Source organism: Pimephales promelas, chromosome 23, assembly GCF_988280905.1.
Source record: "Pimephales promelas chromosome 23, fPimPro1.hap1.1, whole genome shotgun sequence".
Taxonomy (NCBI): Eukaryota; Metazoa; Chordata; class Actinopteri; order Cypriniformes; family Leuciscidae; genus Pimephales; species Pimephales promelas.
This window is the reverse complement of record NC_142791.1, coordinates 6,376,084-6,396,633: the sequence shown is the minus strand read 5'-3', so window position 1 is coordinate 6,396,633 and position 20,550 is coordinate 6,376,084. Positions and strand designations below refer to the sequence as shown.

The window sequence follows — 20,550 nt, the reverse complement described above, 5'->3', positions numbered from 1 at the left end:
ACTCAGGTCAAAGTCTCACGGCCCTCGATCATAATCCAGAGTTTTGAGAAGATTGGTGAAACTTAATTTTTCGCCCGAAAATGAAAAAAAACGAAAGGGGTAACACTGTAACGCCATCGACGGCGAGAACCTTCAGGCTTTGGATGGGTGCTTGGGAGCCCCGCGGGAGGAGGCGCTCTGCGGACACAGCTGCATCGCGACAGAGCGCTCCACCGGAGGGATCCCCGCATACCCACGGGCAGCCGCGCCATCGAGGGGAGGAAAGGCGGGGGAGGCTGTAGCGCGCTCTCAGGAGGTCAAAGGAGCCTTCCAAGTGCGCGTCAGCTCCACATGCAGCTCGGGAAAAAAGGGAATTGGGTTCGGCTGTGGCCTTGCGGCGGCAGCTTTCCCCAAAAACCAATTGTCCATCCGTGAGAGATCGGGGCAGGGCGGAGGGTTCCACTTCAACCCGATACTCACGGCGGCCCGAGATAGCATGGCCGTCATCTCGGGATCAGACACGGGCAACGCCGGCAACGCAGCCGTATCCTCACTTCCCGAGGATTCAAGCCCGCCTTGTGATGCCGCGATCGACATCGCGTCATCCTCTGGAGCGCCGAACGAAACAGACGGTACCTGCGAAGAGGCAGTTGCCTGAATCGAAGCAGCGCTCGCTGGCTCTGACACTGGGGCGGTGGGTGTGGCCCGAGGTTCTCTCGTCGGGTTCTTTTTGTTCCACACCGTCACCGTCAGATCACCCTGTCCGCGAGTCGAGGCGCTTCTCGAAGAAGAAGCGGATCGAGTAACGGACGCGGGGACTCTCACTTTAGTTAGATCATTGAGTCTCGATCGCAGTGTAGAGATGGTCATCTTCCCACAAAAGGAACATGAGTCATCCACGAACGCTGCTGCTTCATGCTGAATGCCAAGGCATACAGAGCAGCGATCGTGACCATCAGAGGATGACATGAATCGACCGCATCCAGAAGAACACAGGCGAGACATCTTTAAAAAGACGTGCCACGTATAGCTCTTTCACAAAGAGAGGAGGAAATTCACTCTTTCAGCGCCGAGGTGTCCAGGAAGAAGCGCACAGTCTGGCAGACCACTGCTCAGATCGCAGGCAATGCAGAATCTCGCTGGGTATCGCCGTCACACCAACACTGAAGAGGAGCTCGTCTCGAAGAGTCTTGTCAGTGAGAATGGCTTAGGAGTGAAGAGGTCTCTTGGCTCCTCAGCGAAGACATACTGCGGTTGCGTTCACTTCCTCCTTTTATACTCACGGAGTAGGGCGGAGTACGCTATGCAAATTTCCGCAGCCCCAAGGCATTGCATGCCATTGGCTCGTGATTAAATACTCGAAGAGGATTGGCTTTCTATGCGAAATCCCCCAATCTCCGTCACTTCTGACGTAACGTCTCCGTTCCCTACTCAGGGAACGAGGGTTACATCCGTAACCGAGACGTTTTGAGAAGATAGGAGAAACTTGATTTCTCGCCCGAAAAAAACCCCGAAAGCGGCACCACTATCATTTTTTTTTTTCAGGTCGAAATTTTGAGTTTCGATATCTCAGCTCTGGAAGGGTCTAGAGTCTCCATTTTTGCACTCAGGTTTAAGTCTCATGGCCCTCTATCAGAATCCAGAGTTTTGAGAAGATTGTAGAAACGTATTTTTTCGGACCGAAAAAAAAAAAAAAACGACAGGGGTACCACTGTACCACTGTTTTGAGTTTCTCTGATCTTCTTGAAACTCTGGATTCCGATAGAGGGCCAAGAGACTTAGACCTGAGTGCCAAAATGGAGGCTCCAGACCCTTCCAGAGCTGAGATATTGAGATTTTTATAACAGCATAAATGCTATGTGGGATCTCAATATCTCAGCTCTGGAAGGGTCTAGAGACTCCATTTTTGCACTCAGGTCTAAGTCTCATGACCCTCTATCAGAATCCAGAGTTTTGAGAAGATTGGAGAAACTCAATATTTCAGCCCAAAAAATCTATAAGGGGATCCCCCGTCATCTTTTTTGGGTCGACTTTTTCAGGTCCAAATTTTGAGTGCAAAAATGGAGGCTCTAGTTCCTGAGCTCTGAATGGGTTAAAATAAACATGTATGTGCACTTTTATGATGCGGAGTATTGAGAAACAGAAACTTTCGAAAAAAATTAGTTGACATTTTTTAATAACATGGCACAATTTACATAACACAACTTTAACTGAGGAGCATGCTGTCACTCCACCCTTTTTTGTACATGATCTAGAAAGGACTTCATTTTTTTACGTACATGATAAACAACAAAAAATGTCTTACAATCTCTTTGCAATACGTATTGACTACCCACTACTGCTTCAGTGGACATTTTATTGTTTGATTTAAGAAAACAAAAAAGTAGAGAAAAAAAGCACTGCACAACATCTGAATTTCACAGAGTTTAAAAGCGCACAACTATCCCTCCTCCCATGGACTACTAAAATAGATCTCTGCTCATTAAAAACAAACTTTCATAGCTTACAACTCACTTTATCATTGTGTAGATACATAATATTTTCAAACACAGTTCGACCAATAGGGAATTGTCCTGCTTTCTGTACTCAAAACATCTTGTGACATGAAGGGGATTGTCAACACAGATTTGTAGTATTAATTACTTGTCTTTCTATCTTGTCGAACAAAACATTGTTTTTGGATCAAGAGTTATGCTTGTCAGATGGGTTTCAGTGTGAGGAATACTCAATGCTGAAAATCCCCATCTAGGAACAATCTTGTAAGTTAAGCATGTACTGTTGCTTTGAAAGGAGAGTGTGAGAAAATGTGATACAGAGAGAGCCCACATTGCACGAGTTGCATAGTTGAACGAAGGGATGTGGTCTCTTGGACAATATGATGATCCTTCAAAATCATAATTATGCAGCATTAAACTAAAACCAGAAGCTGTGCACTCAGTGCTCTCCTTTTGATCACTGCCCAGTATATATACAGCATTTCAAAGTAAAGCTTTCATAACACCCATTTGCATATTTGTACCTTACATTTTTTCCCCCAAGGGGAGAAAACACAGACTTTGCACATATCTACATAGTTTTGTCCATGTGTTGAGGTGCCTGTACATTCCAAAATCATCTTTTCAATGATGGACATCTAACATTTGTCCACTTGCCAACGCAGGAGCGAACAGAATAAAAGAGCATGAAAAAAATCTCAGTCTTTTGTACAAAAACAAAAACGCAACACACAAACATCAGTAATGGACAGTCTACACACCGATATGATAGAGCCTCAAGTGCTTGCTTTTGAGTTCCATTATAGTCCCATATCAGGGGGTCTCACCGTGCCTCGATGTCTTTGTGTGTGTGTGAAGGGGGTCTGTCTCTAATGTCAGTGCCGAGTGGGGTAGTCCGTCTGGGAGACGTGGAACGTGCTCCGAGCGTTGGGATAAGAGGGGGTGGGGCACTGAGTGATGCGGTGGGGCCGGGTTTGTTGAGCATTCCGTTCTGGGCGGCAGCCACAGCAGAAGAGGGGCTAACACGGGGGTAGTGCATGCTGGGAAGTCCGGGGGCCATGAGACCAGGGTGAGGGAGATGTCCATCTAAAGCGGGGTGATGCATGGGGTGCAGACGGCCATGCTCGTAGTCCTCTCGCAGCATGTGCAGACGTTCCCTCTCTTCTAGGTGTGCCCGCTCTTGCTCCCGCCTCTGTTCCAAGGTTAGTCCGTGAGGGTGGTCTCGGTTAAAGTCATGAGGCTCACGGTCTCGGTACGAGCGCTCTGCGTCATACAGCCGCGGCGGGGCTGCTAACCGGTGCAGAGGGTCGTTCCGTAGTAGCAGATCCCGAGCTAATGGATCCCTCCGGTGGATGTCGAGTCCCCGGTAAGGGTCCCTCATGGGATCCCAATGAAAGGCGGGATAGGGAAACCGCTCCGCTCCTGGGATGGGACTGATACCCATAAAGGGGGCCACCATACGAGTCCTCTCCAGACTACTGATACTGTTTATGGGATGCATGCTGGCCATGCCCATGGGTACCGGCATGGAAGATGGAGGGTGGAGAGCAGTGGGAGGAGGAGGAGGTGCTTGTGGCGTGGATCTTTGCTCTGGTGTTCTTTCCGTAGGACCGTCCTGTTCCTCTTTCCTCTCCTCTTTCACCTTCACCTCACTGCTTTTCTTCTCATAGGTGATCTCAGCCTTCTTCTCCAGAGCATCTCGAGTCAGCCCGCCGTTCACCCGATCTATGCCGCCTGGCCGCATGTAGGGTGATGCTGTAACCCGATTGGCTGGCTTGTCTTCAGAAACTCTGCTATCGTGGATGACGGAAACGTCCTTGTCATTGTGGTGATTCTCTTTCCCCTTGTGATCATCTGCATTGGAGTCTTTCCAGTCTGAGTGCTCTCGTTCTCTCTCGCGATCTTTGGGTTTGTCCTTGTCCCGAGGCTCGCTGGAAGAGATGTGGTTCCGGGAGGGCTCCGATGGCCGAGTGTGACCCAACAGAGTGAGAGGGTTAACGGGAATCGGGGATTGGTGATTCTGGTGCCGCTTCTCAGCAGGTTCCCTAGAGGTGAAACGGACCATTATTGTTTGGATAATAAGCAGTCTGCTGTTCATTAATGTACAATACAACTTCAAAAGAAATAAATGTCAAGTAAAAATAGTCCTCTATTATTCCATCAAGTTTAAGGTACACTTCAACATTAGGCTGTTTGCCCAGTTTTGCTATAATTTAGAAAGGCTATGTCAATAGGTTACTTGTCTTTTACTTTGAGTTAATTTAATTAGTCAACTAATAACTGAAAAATAAGAGCAATAAATTAAACCAAATGATCATAAAATTAAAACATTTTCAGGGCTTGCAGTTACTTGCCATGTTACTCGGCAGCATTTGTGATTAAGCATGCCAAAATGCCTACCACGACAAAAAAAAAAAACCAGTCGCACTGAAGTCACGGGACATTGTGTAAAACAGCAGCAATTGCTGAATTTTAAAATGTAAGTTTACTATCTGTTTATTTTTAAAAAATGCTGTCTCGATAGGGGAACAATTTCTGTCAAAAATAGTGGGATGATTAAAACATTGTATAATGTGATAAATAATAATTAAAAGCAAAAGACGGTTTAAATTCATATTGAACACCAATAAAATTAGTAGCCTTATTATTACTTTCTTGTGTTCATCATTCTGGAACTGTAAAATGAAGAGGTGTTCATGGTCTCACGACAGTTCAATTTTTAAAAGAACTTCAGATAAAGTTATGTGGCACTAGTCTTTTTTAACATGGCTGTGAAATGTGGGTGGGGTTGCACACGTGTTAATCAAAGGTGAGAAAAATATTATGAAACGATCAGAGGTGCCTATTCAAACCGCGGGGCCCTTTCAAATTTATGAGGCAAATTTATATATATATATGTGTGTGTGTGTGTGTGTTTTTACATTTGCGTTTTCATTTAAAATAATCACACCGGAGCTCCGTTTCATCAGCAGATAAATTTGTTCGCTCGACTTGTTCGCACTTAACCAGGATCACAACTGTTCAGTGTTTTCAAATAATATTTATTATTTATGTTTCTGATATTTACATACACTGTAGATTACATAAAGAAATACGGTACAATGTACCACACAAAAATCGCTGCAAATTATGCTTTCCAACAGGTTTTATCGTAGTTTTTGTCCAAGGCCAATTTCTTCCTGTTTTTGGTCGAAGTCCCCAGTAGTCGATTGTCGAGTTTGTGTGCCCGATCCTTAGTCATCTAGTTACCAATGATCGCGCATGTGAACTCGACAATTTACTATTGTGGACTTCGACCGAAAACAGAAAGAAAATGAAGTCGGACAAAAACTACGATAAAACCTGTTGGAAAGCATCTTTTGCAGCGATTTTTGTGTGAGCATATCAATGTTTGTAAACTAAAGTTTTATGCGTTTTTTTATGAATGATTGTTCGAGTGCACCTATGCTTTCATTATAAAGGTGGGGGGGTGCTAACACAGAATCCAAAAATTCTCGTGACAGGAGCATTTGTCTTAAAAACAATCTTAACCATTCTATTTCATCAGGGACGATCTTAAAACAGGGCTTTAATTGTAAAATACCGAACTTGTCCTTTAAGGTCATATCTGACTTGAAAAAGTTCACTTCCAGGATTAAGTTGTGGCTAAAGGCAAACCAAAACTGTAACCATTTTTAACTATTGTTCTTTTTCTGGTTGTGTGTGTGTATTTGAAGAAATGTAAATGTTTTATATTTGTTTTGTATCTATTTATAATGTACTTAGAAATGCCCAACCAGGCACAGGAGTTGTAATTTAGTATTAGCTACAAACTCTATATGCTGCAAATCAGTTACAGGCTTTGTATTGTGACTATGTTTGACTGTATGGTCCCTTTTAAATAAATGAATAAATGAATAAATAAATAAAAATACATAAGAAGTAAAAGCAAACAATTATAGATAATCACGACACGCAGTGCAGAGCGCGTCTCATAAATATAAACTCAAATATATCCTACTCCACAGACCTGAAACATATATCTATACTGAAATGTCAACTTGTAAACAGAACAATTCAAAACGAAACTAAACCAAAAAGATTGATTCAGTCTTCTCATACCTCAATAGCGTCATTGAAAGCACCCAATTTATTTTCACTGATTGTGAGATAGGCCTATTTAAACTTTTGATTTATAAAATGTTCTGCTATAAAAGTTTAGATTATATTTAACGCAATATTCTATTTAAAATGTAGGCTACTTTTATATAATTATGATTTTCTTTTGCTAAATGTCCCTTTGCGCCACCTGGTGGTCATTTCGCGACCGACTTTGAAATACAGCTGGTTTATTTTTGCCGCAGTGGTAAGTGTCATTCTGGTTGATCACCTACTGTATGTATTATTATTACATATTAATATCATTCACACAGCTCTACACACCGTTCTTTATCATCCTTGTTGACTGATGAATCCCTCTTGTCCAGGTCACGTTCTCTTTCTCTTTCCCTGTCCCTTTCTCGTTCTCTCTCGTGTGAGCTGACTGATGATGCACTGCGTTCTGAGTCTCCTGGTTTGAGCCAGGGAGGTGGGGTGGGGAAGGAAGGCGGCGTGCGGTGGAGTCTGTTCCATGGCTCGTGGGGTCCGCTGAAGTGCTGTTGTGCACTGGGTGCATCTTTGTGACCAAATACAGAGTTGGGTGCTGGGAGATGGAAAAATAACATGGTGAATTTTCATTTATTTTCATCTCTATTTCATGCAAATAGTAATCTTTGAAATCAGATAATTACTGTTGTAATGACCTTTTAAGCTACAATTAGTTGTCTTAAGTAAGGGATAATGTACAACCAGGACAGGGTGATCAGGAAGGGGTTTGCTCTGCGATAACAAACGAATGGATGTACATAATCCCGATTATTACATGGCTACTTGCCACACAAGTAAACAATTGGATATAAAATATTGATCCGAGTCTACATATTTTAATAGCTCTTTAAACGCGAACAAAAGTTTCCACAGAGAAATCAGTTGCAAGCAAGCGGCAAGTTCAAACTAGATAGACATTTAAGAGATACAGTACAGTCATACCACTTGTTATTACACGCTATTTCACCACATAAATAAATATGGAGACAAGATATTGATTTGAGATGAAGTGGTTTTTACCCTACAACCGCCACAGGATAAAATTTACCCATGGCTGTTTTTCAAATGTGGATTTTCAATAAAATATCCAAGTCTCCCAGTCATTAACTTTTAATAAAATTGTTTAAACAATTTTTAACAACAGGGGATTGTAAACGATAAAACCAGATTAAAAACAGGGCATTTATACCTAAAACCACCAGCTTGTCAAATTTACCTACAATGCCTTTATTTTCACATTGTGTTTGAGCAACATGTTACACAACACATGTTCAAATGAAGAAGTTTTAGCTTACTCTCTTAAATGTTCAAACTTTGGAATATTTAAAAATTTTTGTTCTGCAATTTTTATCGTGTATTGTTCGCTACTGTTTTGAAGTATGCCCATTTCCTAAAAAAAATAAAAAAAATTCATACATTGTTCAATTTGTTGGCCAGAGGAGAACTGGCCCTCTGACTGAGCCTGGGTTCTCCCAAAGTTTTTTTTTTCTCCATTCTGTCCCTGATGGAGCTTTGGTTCCTTGCCACTGTTGCCTTGGCTTTTGCCTTGCTTAGTTGGGGACATTAAATAATTAACAATATTATTGATCTGCCTTAAAGTGGACGTTGACGCAATTTTCTTCAAGAAACAAACTTTGTTGTATTATTTTCGTGCTATCACTCTGAAGCTGCATTGATACAACATGTATTATAAAAAGCGCTATATAAATAAAGGTGACTTGACTGGAAATTAATACTTTTTTTAATGATTACCCAAAGTTTACTAAACATATTAATAATTATTATTGCTCATTTTTGTCTAGGGTATTTCAGTCATTTAAATAAGATGCGTTATCTTAATAAGTGATTAATAACATTTTATCATATTATTATACCACCCAATTATGTATTGATTTCCCTCTAATTCTTGTTGTCACTGCAGGCTGGTTGAGCCTATATTCACTAAATATAAGAAAAGTGATTAGTGTACACTGCTTAAAATAGCCTTAAACATAAAACAACAGGACAAAAAGAAAATTGATGACTGCAAATTGATGACTGAAAAAAACTAATTTCATGTCTTTACACATTACTTTGCGAAGACAATGGCTTAATACAATCACATAATACATTTTTTAGCCATTTAAAAACAGAAGTCATGTGCATGGGTACATTTTACCCGCTGATGGTTTTAGGTATACAACGACCCCTGGCGGTTCTAGCGTTAAAATCGTACCTGTTGGTTATCTTACAATATAAACCATTACAGTGAACAAAACAATCTTTGCAAAACAGCAGCAGCTGCATTTGGATGAAACAAGAGAGAGTGAGTCTGCGATTCCAGATGACAATTAAATAATCGTATCCAAATTATGGATTTGACTTTTAATATTTAATTAGCTCTCCAAACGCATAACTTCCATGAGGAAAAACTGTTCCTAACGAGCGTAAAACACTGACTCTTCAGTTACCCGGATGAGCCTGTGTTATCTATCTATTTTTTTCCAGTTGTTATGGGGATAACATACCACTGGATGGAGCGATTGACCAATCAGAATCAAGTATTCCACAGAGCCGTGTAATAATGAGATTTATCTGAACGATAAAAAGTTGACTGAATGAGAAATTTCTAATAAACAACAATTTGACTAATTGACACTCACTGAGTGCTGGGTTTCCCAGCCCACCAAAAGCTGCAGTGCTTAATGAGGCCAGACCTCCAAATGAAGGCGGTCTGCTGAAGGGCTCTGACAATCAAAACAGGAATAAAGAATCAGTCAGTGAACAAACGATTGTGTGATTTCTCAATGAACTAAAGCTTGCTTCATTATAGAATGTTAACTTTTCACAATGAACCAGCTTTTAACCGAGTCTTTAGTTCACAAATGAACAGATATATCAACATGTTTTAGCACTATGCACTGACTTTCAAAGAAGTGTTCAGTAACCCTTAGTCCAGGGTTGTCCAATCCTGTCGAGTTTAGCTCCAATCCTAATAAAACACACCTGAACCAATTTATCAAGGTCTTCAGGATAATTAGAAGCTTTCAGTCAAGTGTTGAGGCATATTGGAGCTAAACTCTGCAGGATGTTGGCCCTCTAGGAGCAGGACTGGACACCCCTGCCTTAGAATATCCACATTTCAGTAATTGACTGCACAGTGACACCTAGTGGAGGAGTGTGAACGTGCAAGTGTAATCTATCTTGTTAGCTTACCTAAGTGGGGTGCTGGGGTAAGAAAGTTGCTAGGATGATGAGGATGGTGTCCGAAAGGTGCAGCTGAGGGATGTGTGGACCCTGAAATAAAGACAGACAACAGTGAAATTTATTCCACTCTTATAGAAAGGCTAATGGTGTAGGCTACATATACATACAGGCAAAAATGTCTTTGATGATGCATCCTGACAGGAGTGAAAACACAGTATGTAACACAACGCAAGCAACATAATAAAATTAGAATGTTCACATCAACAAAGCATAAATTGCTTTAATTATAATGAAGGATTGTACTTTTGTTACTTCACTCGCTTGCAGTACAGTTGGATACTGCATGTAATGAGTACTAAGAAATGGGGACTAAAACAATGATAAATCTTTTAAGAATAAAATATTACCTAAGATTAGTGGTTACTCTCTGAAAAATACTGGAAGCACTGCAGATTTGGAAAATCCACTCACCTGCTGCTGAGAAAAGCGATGCAGGTCGTGCCAAGTCATGAGGGTGATGGATGGCTCCAAACAGGGTGGGGCCTGAGGGCCGACACAGGAACTCCGGTTTGAGGCCAAAGTCCAGCTTGTGTGGGTCAACCTGCATCTGCTGCTGGAGAAAGCCAGGTACAAGAGAGAACAGATGTGATACCCCTCTCAGAGTACCTCAAAAATAAAGATTATATTGTATTATGTTGTTTAGAGTTAACAGGAGGAGAAAGAAGAGAGACAAAGAATATTTCTTTCCATATGTAGTGATTGGAGGGTAAAAGTGAAATCAGGTTATGTATGCAAATCTCACCTTTACTTTCTGTTGGTGGTGGTAAATTTGCCAGGCTATATGGACATGCATAGCACACCACTTTCCTGGTTTCTTTGGAGACAGAAAGACAAGGCAAGGTTTTCATGTTTAGACATGACTAAATTCATGTTAGTTTCATTTTATTAATCTAAACCTTTTAAGCACTTTTATAACAGAAAATTGTGCACATCTGACAAGATAATCTACAATTTTATGTAAGACATTTTTAAAGGGACACTATGCAGGAATTCCATTTTTATCAAACAGCGACCATTAAATTGCGTTTAATTTTTCGTTTAATGATATCTAATATATGTTGTTAGTGGTGAGAATTTTCATGTGATTAAATACATAGATCCGACTATTCTCCCCATGTACTTTAATGGTCCAGTGACAGAACCATTCAACACGAAACAAGCCATTTAACCATTTCAATAACTCCGAAGCTGTTCAGTTAAACTAAAAAAAAACTGCACAGTGTCCCTTTCAAGCGAAATTTCACTTTGCTTATTCCCATATTTGGGGCCTGGCTGCAAATTAATTAAGCAAAATGTCATTACAAAGTGTTTTCAGATAAGGGAGTCATATAGTGTCTCCTATAGACTCTGAAATGAGACCGTTGAGTCCCAGAACACAGCTAATTAAAGAGACTGTGGAGCGGAAGGCAGGTGCCAAGTGTAAGGTGGGATTAAACTGTAATGAGCTTTTACTCTATTTCCTTCATAGTCCTGTGGGGAAACAAACTGAATAACTGATAAAGCAGTCTTACCCTGAGAACTGGCCGGAACGGATCTGTCAGCTTGAGAGGAAAGGAAAAAAGAGATTAGGGACACAAAGCTGTCAGTCAGGGCTTTTAATTAGCATCTGAGCATCACTTCATCACTGACCAAATTAAAATGTTAAAATTTCCCTTTCTAATGAAGCATTTCGTGGAATAATTAGGCCAGAATTTAGAGTATTCCCTTTCCTATCACTGCCAGCATACCAATGTGGACAACAGTTTATCATGACTGACAAACATGATAGCTAGTTTGCCAGCATTAGTTTAAAAACCACAGTCAATACAGTTTGTTCGTTTTAAACTGTGTCTTTGGGGTGCTTACCCGAGGGTCTTTGTGAATAAGTGTGTGTGGGACGGCTCCGGGCCTGGCTGCCACGTCTAAAGGATTTGAGGTCTATTGTGTACAAAGACAAAAAGTATGTATTCTCAGCTTATCACAAGATACCTACATCTTCCAGTATCATCTCTCACTTACTTTCAGCATTACTGTTAGTTAACTGGGGACATCACCAGACTGTACACGTTAAAAAGAACATGTGAAATCGATTGTCTATTTATACTATACCTATACATAAAATTAAAGAAGTAACAGACTGTCTGAGATCTGTTTATGTTTAGCCAGACCCATTCCATGTGTGCAGGAGTACACTCAGAAGAGCACAGGAGGTTAGTTTTGGGAGTTGTCTTGACATTCCGACATTTAGCATTTGATATTGTGATACCTTGGGCTGGAACGCTCCCTGCAGAGATCCGAAGGGCCCCGTTGGCGGGATGACGGGAGGAATGCCAGACACCGCTGGGGGGTAAGAGTGGAACAGCTGAGAAAAGAAAAAAAGATATAAGCCGCACTTACTCCAAGAGGTTCTTGTTTGATCATGTCAGCTGTTTACAGTTATACAGTGAGACCAGAGCCTGCAGGTCATTGTACAAACGAACAACTACACAAGATCAGCTGCTGACATTTAAATGGCCCTCCTTCATAACATACTACATCATTTAAAGCGTCGTAACGTGAAAATACGCACCATGTGAAAATAATTCACAACAATGTTTAGCTTATAGTTTTTCTTTATAAATTAATAAATGAAAGAAAGTGACTACAAAGCACCTATTCTGCTCCATGAAATGATACAACCTTCATCTGACCCTAGGCTGTTGTGACATTCAACAAAGATTAACCGCAAGATGAATTTACAATACGGGTCACTCTCTAAACCTGCTTTGAAAGCAATGACTGTTATTATCACAACGCACTGCATAATGCATGTAATTACTGCAGAGTGTGTGTGTTCTTGGGTCGGTGTCACAAATGAATCATTGCTATATAGCAACTCCATAATTGAAGGGCAGAGATCAAATAAATTAAAGTTGCATTAACCTGTTGGACAGACAGGCAGAATGAAACACATTTTATCTCTAACCCGATTCCTGCAGTATCCAGCAAGGCATTTCAGTAAAAACACATCTTGTAGCCAATCTACTTAATAAAAATGTATAATGAAAATTTGTGCCCTTAATATATTTAGAATGTAGAAAATGTTTTTAATAAAATTGTAATAAGAAACTTGTTGAGAGGTCAATTGTAAATATAGCTATGGCTGTGTGTGGTACCTAAAAAAATGCCCTAAGCATAGCCCCAATTGCTTAACACCCATAATATAAAGTACAATGAAATTAAATGGAGCACAAAAAAAAGAAAATGACAATGACACCACAGCATATTACATAAATATGACAAGGACTCACGCTGTGTCTGTAGAAGGGGTCGACTTTAGTGGGGTATTTGTCGAACTGCAGAGGAAAGGAAAAACAGAGCTCAGTACACACAGAAGTCCTTTAGGCCTACAAACAATTTAGTCCTGACAAATATCTTATGGAGTCATGAGGGTCAAAACAAATACCAAATGCTTTAATGTTCTCTCCAGAAAAGTGTGCTTAGTTGCCAGTAAAATGGTCTCTGCCCTGATTAATGAATTTAAGCACAGATCAGAAATGTAGCCCTGCATTATTCCTGCTGGGATTTCTCTTGTTAATTTGTAAACTCAGCAATTCTGTGAGTGGTCAAGTAGAATGTCTAAAAATAGTCCAATAAACAGCTCATTTAATGAGGTTAGAGTGGTCTAATCTGGATCCAGAGAGAATGTTTCCCACTCATGAGTAAACAATGCGGCTCTCAAACTGGTTTTATACCCTCATTAGCTAAAAGAGCGCCATTCTCAGAGGCTTTTGAGCCTGGCATGGTTCAAAAGCCACTTTTAAGCCTCTGTGGGCACTGTAGTTATGATAGAGCTGTGTGTGGGAGTGTCTGTATGAAGCCTCAAATCACTAATCAGCACTGCTGCGAGCCAACCAAAAGCCCTCAGTCAAAACTCCACCAGACCAAAATGATGTCATTAAACTGGGAATGGATAAACTAGTATTAAGTTCTCAAAGGCTTGGCTGGAACAAAAATGTATTGCCAGTGGCTCTGACTGCCAATTCTAAAATCAGGGTAGAGAACAGAGGGTGGAGAAACATGCCAGAGAAAAACAGCAGTTTTTCAACATAGAAAAGCCACATTGTGGCAAGAGAGAAAAGTTATGATTGAGAAAGCGATCCACTGCCATGGCTTTCAGTGTTTCCTGAATACTGTACTGTATAAGTTTATAATTCAGCAGTTGGTACAACACATACACATGCACAATTTTAGTAGTTACCTACAGTGTTCCCACAGTTTTTGACAAATTTCAATGATTTCTGATGATTCAAGGATTTTTACAAATCATTTTGATGCATTTGATCTTGACAGATTCGCAAACAAATGCATTATATGTGATCAGGTTTGATGATTCATTGAAATTTCCATGACCATGGGAACCCTGTATCTTATATACATGCATTTTGTTTTTATTAGGGCTGCACGAATGCATCATTTTTGCAGGATGTGCGATGTAGTACAGGGTTCGTAGATTTTCCGTAATCCGTACGGGCCAGTTGCCATCCGGTTCTGAACGCATGTGATGCGCAGAGTAATTGCAAAGTTGAAAAATCATAGAGTGACATCATTTGCATGTGTTTAAGTCCTGTCTGTTTAAACATCAAGTGCAAGAAGAAAGGAACTCGTAGAATGAAAAACATTTTTGTGTGCACACACAAAGCCACGCAAACAGCATGTGAAGTTAGTGAGCACCAAATTCCCTTCCCTTTCTTATCGATTTGTGCTTGAACGGACATGTGCACGGAAAATTAAGTCAAAATGCCCGTCTCGACGAGTTTCCTCATAAACAGTCGGTTTTGAATTATAAACAGAGAAAGAAAACGGATGCTTGTCATTACCGATATTGGATAGTGCATTCATCTTAAAGTGACAGCAGCCCAATATACCCGCAACTGTTTGTGTCACCAAAGTTCATCAGACAACAAAAGAGATAGAGAAAATCACTTTTGTAGCATTAACAAAGATAAACTGTATTAATTATCAATGTTTGTACCTGAATAGTTAATTTAACTGAAAAACACAAAGCACTGCTCATTTAATCTGTGTCTTTGTTCTATTGTATTCATCTAGGCTTGTAATTTGTATATTATTTTCTATGCAGATGCACTACCCTACAAAATTACTCCAATCATCCTAGAATGATTCATTATTAAAATCATGGTGAAATGCATTGCATGATATATATTGCATTATATTTCACAATGTCAGTTTTTTTTCCAATATCGTGCAGCCCTAGTTTTTATGTTTTTTTTATGCATTTGTTTTATACATTCAGTTACCCATTCAACCAGCCAATTATAAAATCACACAACCATCACCACAATGTTAATTGTTTTAGAGTTGTGTTCCACTTATCCTCACATTTCTGGCTGGGGTACGCACCATGGGCGGTGCAGGCGTGGGCATGATGGCGTGGGGGAAAGGGGTGAAGGTGTGCTGGTGTGTGTGTTGGTGTGTGTGCTGGTGCTGATGCTGATGCTGGTGCTGGTGCTGGTGGAACTCAGTCCTCAGGTATGGAGGGGGACCCAGTGATGCCCCGCGATCAGCACTCTGAGACGCCAAGAAACGAGTATTTAATTCCTGCCGGAGAATGTCTTGTTCTGTGAGAAGAAAGAGGTAAGGAAACAAAAATTAACATTAAGTTTTAAAAACACACATCTAAATTGGAACTTAACCAGAACCCCTTTTCAAAAGTGTTTATCTGAATGCAGAACAAACATTCAGATAAACGATAACGTGATCCAACATGTGCTGGAAATAATAGATTTTTATGTATACATATATATATATATACACACACACTTTATATTATGTATTAAAGGACGCTAGATGACAGATTGGTACCTGAGTAGGCACTCCCAGCTGGGTGTCCGGGGACAGGCAGAGTGTTTGAGGTAAGAGGAGGAGGTGGAGGCAGAGCAGCAGGCGACGCAAACATATTGGTGTGATGAGGAAGAGTGGATGATGGCAGGGAGGGGGGGAAGGCGTGCGAAGCTGTAGGGTTCGCTGGCAGGGGGAAGGTCGCTGCTGCCCCAGTGGGGGCAGGTTGGTGATGATGCAGATGAGGGGCTGGAGAGGGGCCCGGGGGCTTCCCTGGAGTGCTGCTTCGACTACTGTGAATAAAAGAGAAAATAAACATCTGTAAATATGTGCCTGTATAAAAGACCTTTCCAAACAATGATCACAAAACTGCTACAAATCTATCAAAAGAAACCTGGAAAATGTGCATTCAGTGCTGAATAATGTTATTCCAGGAGAGATTTTCTAGCTACACAAGCTAAGGTATTTATCGAGCTGTACGCAATCTATCAAAGAGCTAATTTACAGGCTAAGTAATCATTTAAACACAAATTATTTCATATTAAAAGCTGCACACAGACACAGAGAAACACAAGGTATAATTATCATCAGCAGTCTAAAGAAATCTAAAGGTCGGCAGAGAAGGGCGAGAGGAGGGAGGAGAAGATCTGCTTCTCTGCTGGATACTGGGGTGTCTGAGTCAAGCAGAGAAATTGTTATCTACAAGCCGCCGCCAGCTACAAGGCAGCAGCAGCATCTATGTGGGAAACCGTCTAATCTCTCAGCTGGGGTTCTCTCTGTGGTGCTGTCAGGCTCACGCACACTCACACACAAACACATACAGACAGGGATTTGTGCCTCATGTTTACTGGAGGATTGATACATTTTACATTCTAATACAGGAATCATGCTGTTCCGCTACAGTATTTAAGAGCGGTGGGCTCAGAGCATCTGCTCATTCAGTATACAGCACATCTGGAGTATAATAGAAAGTTCTTGCTAATATTTAACTCCATTACACTCATTTGTTGCCCACTCACCTCAGGCCGTTAAGGGTAAGGCTGCCACTGTAGGCTGAAATCGGGCGCGGGTGGCACCGTGAGGGTGGTCTGTGCTGCACAGGTAAGGTGGGGTTCTGCTGGGCTGGTTGCACTGGTGATGGGGGGAGGTGGTAGATGCCTGGGGTTCGAGGTGGCCTTGCGTTAGATGGAGGCTCAGATGGGTCCCGAGGCTGGGGCAGGGGTGCCTGAGTGGGCTTGTGGTTCTGGGTTGGAGGCAGAGCAGTAGCTGGTGTGAGAGTTCTAAGTGGGCGCTCTGGACAAGGGTGCTGGGTTTGAGCTGGACTAGGGGGCAAGGGTAACCCCCGGTTGGAGGGAGGTGGCTGGAGATGAAGAGGGGTGGGGAGGGGAGGTTTGGAATGGGAAGTGGGCACCAGTGAGGGGGTGGCCGAGGAGAGTTCGCGGGAAGTCTCCTGGCTCTTTTCTTGACTGCGCTCTAGGCCTGACACCTTGGGAATGGCCAGGCCACGCAGCTCCTGGCTGGCATTGGTGGAGAGCGTGTCAATGCTAAAATCTGGAACTGAAGAGACAAGAGAAGAAGATTTTGTATCAATGCTAAAACCTGGAACTGAAAAGACAAGAGAAACCACACATGCAAACATATTTTGGAGGTTAAGGTCTATCATTTGATTTAACAAAATCAGATTTGAACTAAATGGTAAATAAATTCATAAAATGGTTGGAAAAGGAAGACTTATGGCACAGAAAATTGTTTCAATTTACTTTCAGAGGCAGGTCTGTGTTGCGTTCACTGTTAATACATTAAGTTCATAAAAAGTTTTAGCAAAATAAATATGTAAATCTGCAAAAGTCACTAGATTACAGTACGTCACTTCTCAGACATTCCAATCCTGGGAATCCTGATTTAACATGTTCAGTCAGCGAAAACAAGTACAGAGCAATGCTAACAGATGCAATGCCACCAGGGGTAACACACCGATCTGACAAAACTAGACGAACATGTCTGTTGCCTTAGGGAAAGCACATAAACTAAGGAAAACCTGACCGGCAAGCCTAAAACTGCTTTTACAATGAGCTGATATTAGTGTTTTATTGTACATAAGTGAACTCCATGATTGAGAAAGGAAAAGAGAGCGACTGTCAACCAAAGGTTGATGTATCCTCTGGGACCAATATCTCTTGGGGATCACAGTGCATGCATGCACAACTCTGATTAACTCTCTGTCTGCCTCAGAGGGAACCACAGTCCTATCTCTTTTCCATCTCTTCACACCCAGCCTGGCTTCTCCATCGCCCGCAGCAAGGGATGCTGATTGAACCTGAATCCCAAAGGCTTTAGAATCCTTCTGGAACAGAACCCCTATGGAATGCTGAACCCTCCCTCAAGGGCCTGAGCTATTGCATTGCATTGGGCCTCCCAATGCAATAGCTCATGGGAACCAGCTCAGAGCATAAGGTCCCTGGTGTGCAGCTGAGAGGTAGTATGTGTGATGCTGCTGCAGACATTAAGGATCAGCCCAATAATCTGGGAGTACAAGGCGCCCCTGAGGAATGGGTTTGTGTCAAACATCTGCCATCTGACATGGTGGGAATGCAAGACACACATATGCACAAACACACACTGATAGCCAAGAGTTGACGGACCTGTCACTGTCCCGATCGTGCCAGTTCTGCATCGTTGTGAATGTTTATAGACTGCACATGTTTTTAAGCCATGCCAATGTAAACATTTAAGTGCAAGAAGAAACAAAAGAGAGCTTAATTCGGTACTCGCTGTGTAAGAAGTTTTGTGTGTGCACACATCCGAATGCGAATACTGAATCGATTTCTCTTTCACGCCGTCTTGCTGTAGAACAGACAAATTTTACACAAAACTATGTCAACATGCTAGTCTTGGCGTGTGTCCTAGTAAACATAGTTGATTATTAGGGCTGTCGCGGTTATGGAATTTCCCTTGCGGTAATGTTGAGTGGCTCAATAGCGCGATATGCGGTATTATTGCCATTTATTTATTTAATTTATATGTATTTGTTGCTATATAAATAAAGTTTACGATGTGGACAAAAACGAGGACATTTTCAGTAACTAATGTAACCGAAACTAAACAGTGTGTACAGTATATGCGCATTGGAAGACTTTCACTCATATTGTTATGACAACGGACTTTGAGCGAGTCATTGAACCGTTCATTCAACGAACACGTTTAAAAAATCTCATATGGTACATGAATACTGAATTGATTTCTCTTTCATGTCTTTTCATGCACTTGAACGGACAAATGCACAATTTTGACAAAACACCCTTGTAAACTCTGTCGGTTATGTCTTACGTGAACGTAAACAATTGAGGAAGAAAACGCATGTGTTAAAGTATATTGGATCTGGGCATTACCTCTTAAAGTGACAGCAGCCTAATAAACCTGCTGCCATCTATGTCATTACTGTTAATCAAAGAACAAAAGAAAGAAAAAATCACTCATTGACTGAAAAAACTTTTGAAACATTAATAAGGATTAATCTATATTTTATTTATAAAAAGAAAACCATGTGTTATTTTACATTTGATTTAAAAATGTTTTAACTTTGTTCAATTGCTAATTTGCTCTTATTGTATTAATGACTGTATGTGCATTATCTTTAATAATGTTTGAAATTTATTATTTTAGTTTATTAGTTAGTAGTTTTTTAGGCTGCTGATTTTTGTTCTTGGTATTCAGCGATACCCAACCCTACAAACGCATTTAAATGTGTTTGTCACTCCTGAAACTTTACAGTGTGTACGTGGCCATTGGCTACCTCATTTGACCAGGGAAAGCTCACAATACCCTCTGGCTCTGGCACTCTAAGCACACTTTAACAAACAAGGGCAGTTCAGCCTCCCAGCTCAGAAACAAGCTGTCCAGTGGGTGCAATAAGTCACCCTTTATCCTGCCTGAATAACTGGATTTAAGGCAGAGAGGGCTAACAGCACTCAAAGAAAAGCCTTTCACACTTGTTTGTGTCAGAATGAGGGCTTTTATAAAAGAGTTTCCTTCAGATTATATAGTTCCAGTAGTCAGTCAACGACTGATATGCTCTCCTTACTAGACACAAAAGCGTGGGTGCCCATCTCTCATGCTCTCTTTCCTGCACTGTGGCCTTCCAGTAGAGACTTGATGGAAAATATCCAAAGCTCCTCTAAAAGGCTGAACCACAGAGAGCTCTGCTGTTCCTCCCTGGAGCGACTCTCTCAATGTACTAACATGCCTAAAAAAAAACAAGACGGAGAATGAAAACACTGCTTATTCTTCCCGTAATGAAGACTCCAGGGCCGGGCAGGGAGCGGAGGAGAAGTGTGTTTCTCCTCCCTGGGGAGTTAATTTGTCAAGTCTCCTTGATCCCTGGAAACAAATAAATGCAGCTTTTTCTAGCCTCGCCAAAAAAGAGTGAAGAGAGGTGATTTTTATTCCAAATGGCAGCTGTGGAGGAGGATGTTTATTAAGATGGTAGAACAGACCGGGAGGCAGACTTTGCAAAGTTCTCATCTGATCACACAATGTTTATGTATGTGTGTGTGTGTGTGTGTGTGTGTGTGTGTGTGTTTGAGCAGGATTAAGGTCTACAAGGCTTCTGGAGCAGTGAGCTTGGGTGAGGTCTCCACGGACAGCAAAACACCGCTCATTATCCCGAGTCCACTCTAAAAGAAAACAGCTATATTCAGCTGCTAAAAACCACAGACAGAGCCAGAAGATCTCATACACAACATGTTCAAAAGCAGGAAAACAATGGGAGAAATCACTACCTATTCAGAATTTATATGATGCAGTTAAATCTTTAAATTTTTTAAATTGAATAGCATAAAAAACATTTAACTTGTAGGAACCCCCCCCCCACACACACACACACATC

General features: G+C 41.3%; 1 protein-coding gene across 5 annotated transcripts in view; it reads right to left on the bottom strand.

Moving 5' to 3' along the window:
• Nucleotides 1-2,138: 2,138 nt before the first annotated feature.
• Nucleotides 2,139-20,550, bottom strand: part of auts2a (activator of transcription and developmental regulator AUTS2 a) — a 348,996-nt gene continuing 330,584 nt past the window's right edge. For 3 of the 5 annotated variants that reach the window (XM_089126455.1, XM_089126454.1, XM_039676288.2), the window contains exons 7-19: nucleotides 16,685-17,222; nucleotides 15,690-15,958; nucleotides 15,207-15,445; nucleotides 13,115-13,159; nucleotides 12,091-12,186; nucleotides 11,691-11,762; nucleotides 11,357-11,386; nucleotides 10,588-10,659; nucleotides 10,257-10,398; nucleotides 9,795-9,875; nucleotides 9,242-9,325; nucleotides 6,897-7,155; nucleotides 2,139-4,519 (exon numbers count right to left, since the gene is read on the bottom strand). In XM_089126455.1, coding sequence (XP_088982581.1) covers nucleotides 3,298-4,519; nucleotides 6,897-7,155; nucleotides 9,242-9,325; nucleotides 9,795-9,875; nucleotides 10,257-10,398; nucleotides 10,588-10,659; nucleotides 11,357-11,386; nucleotides 11,691-11,762; nucleotides 12,091-12,186; nucleotides 13,115-13,159; nucleotides 15,207-15,445; nucleotides 15,690-15,958; nucleotides 16,685-17,222 — 3,149 coding nt within the window. In that variant the 3' untranslated portion in view covers nucleotides 2,139-3,297. The remainder of the gene's footprint in view (nucleotides 4,520-6,896; nucleotides 7,156-9,241; nucleotides 9,326-9,794; nucleotides 9,876-10,256; nucleotides 10,399-10,587; nucleotides 10,660-11,356; nucleotides 11,387-11,690; nucleotides 11,763-12,090; nucleotides 12,187-13,114; nucleotides 13,160-15,206; nucleotides 15,446-15,689; nucleotides 15,959-16,684; nucleotides 17,223-20,550) is intronic. The other 2 variants (XM_039676289.2, XM_039676290.2) reach the window with 2 other exon arrangements.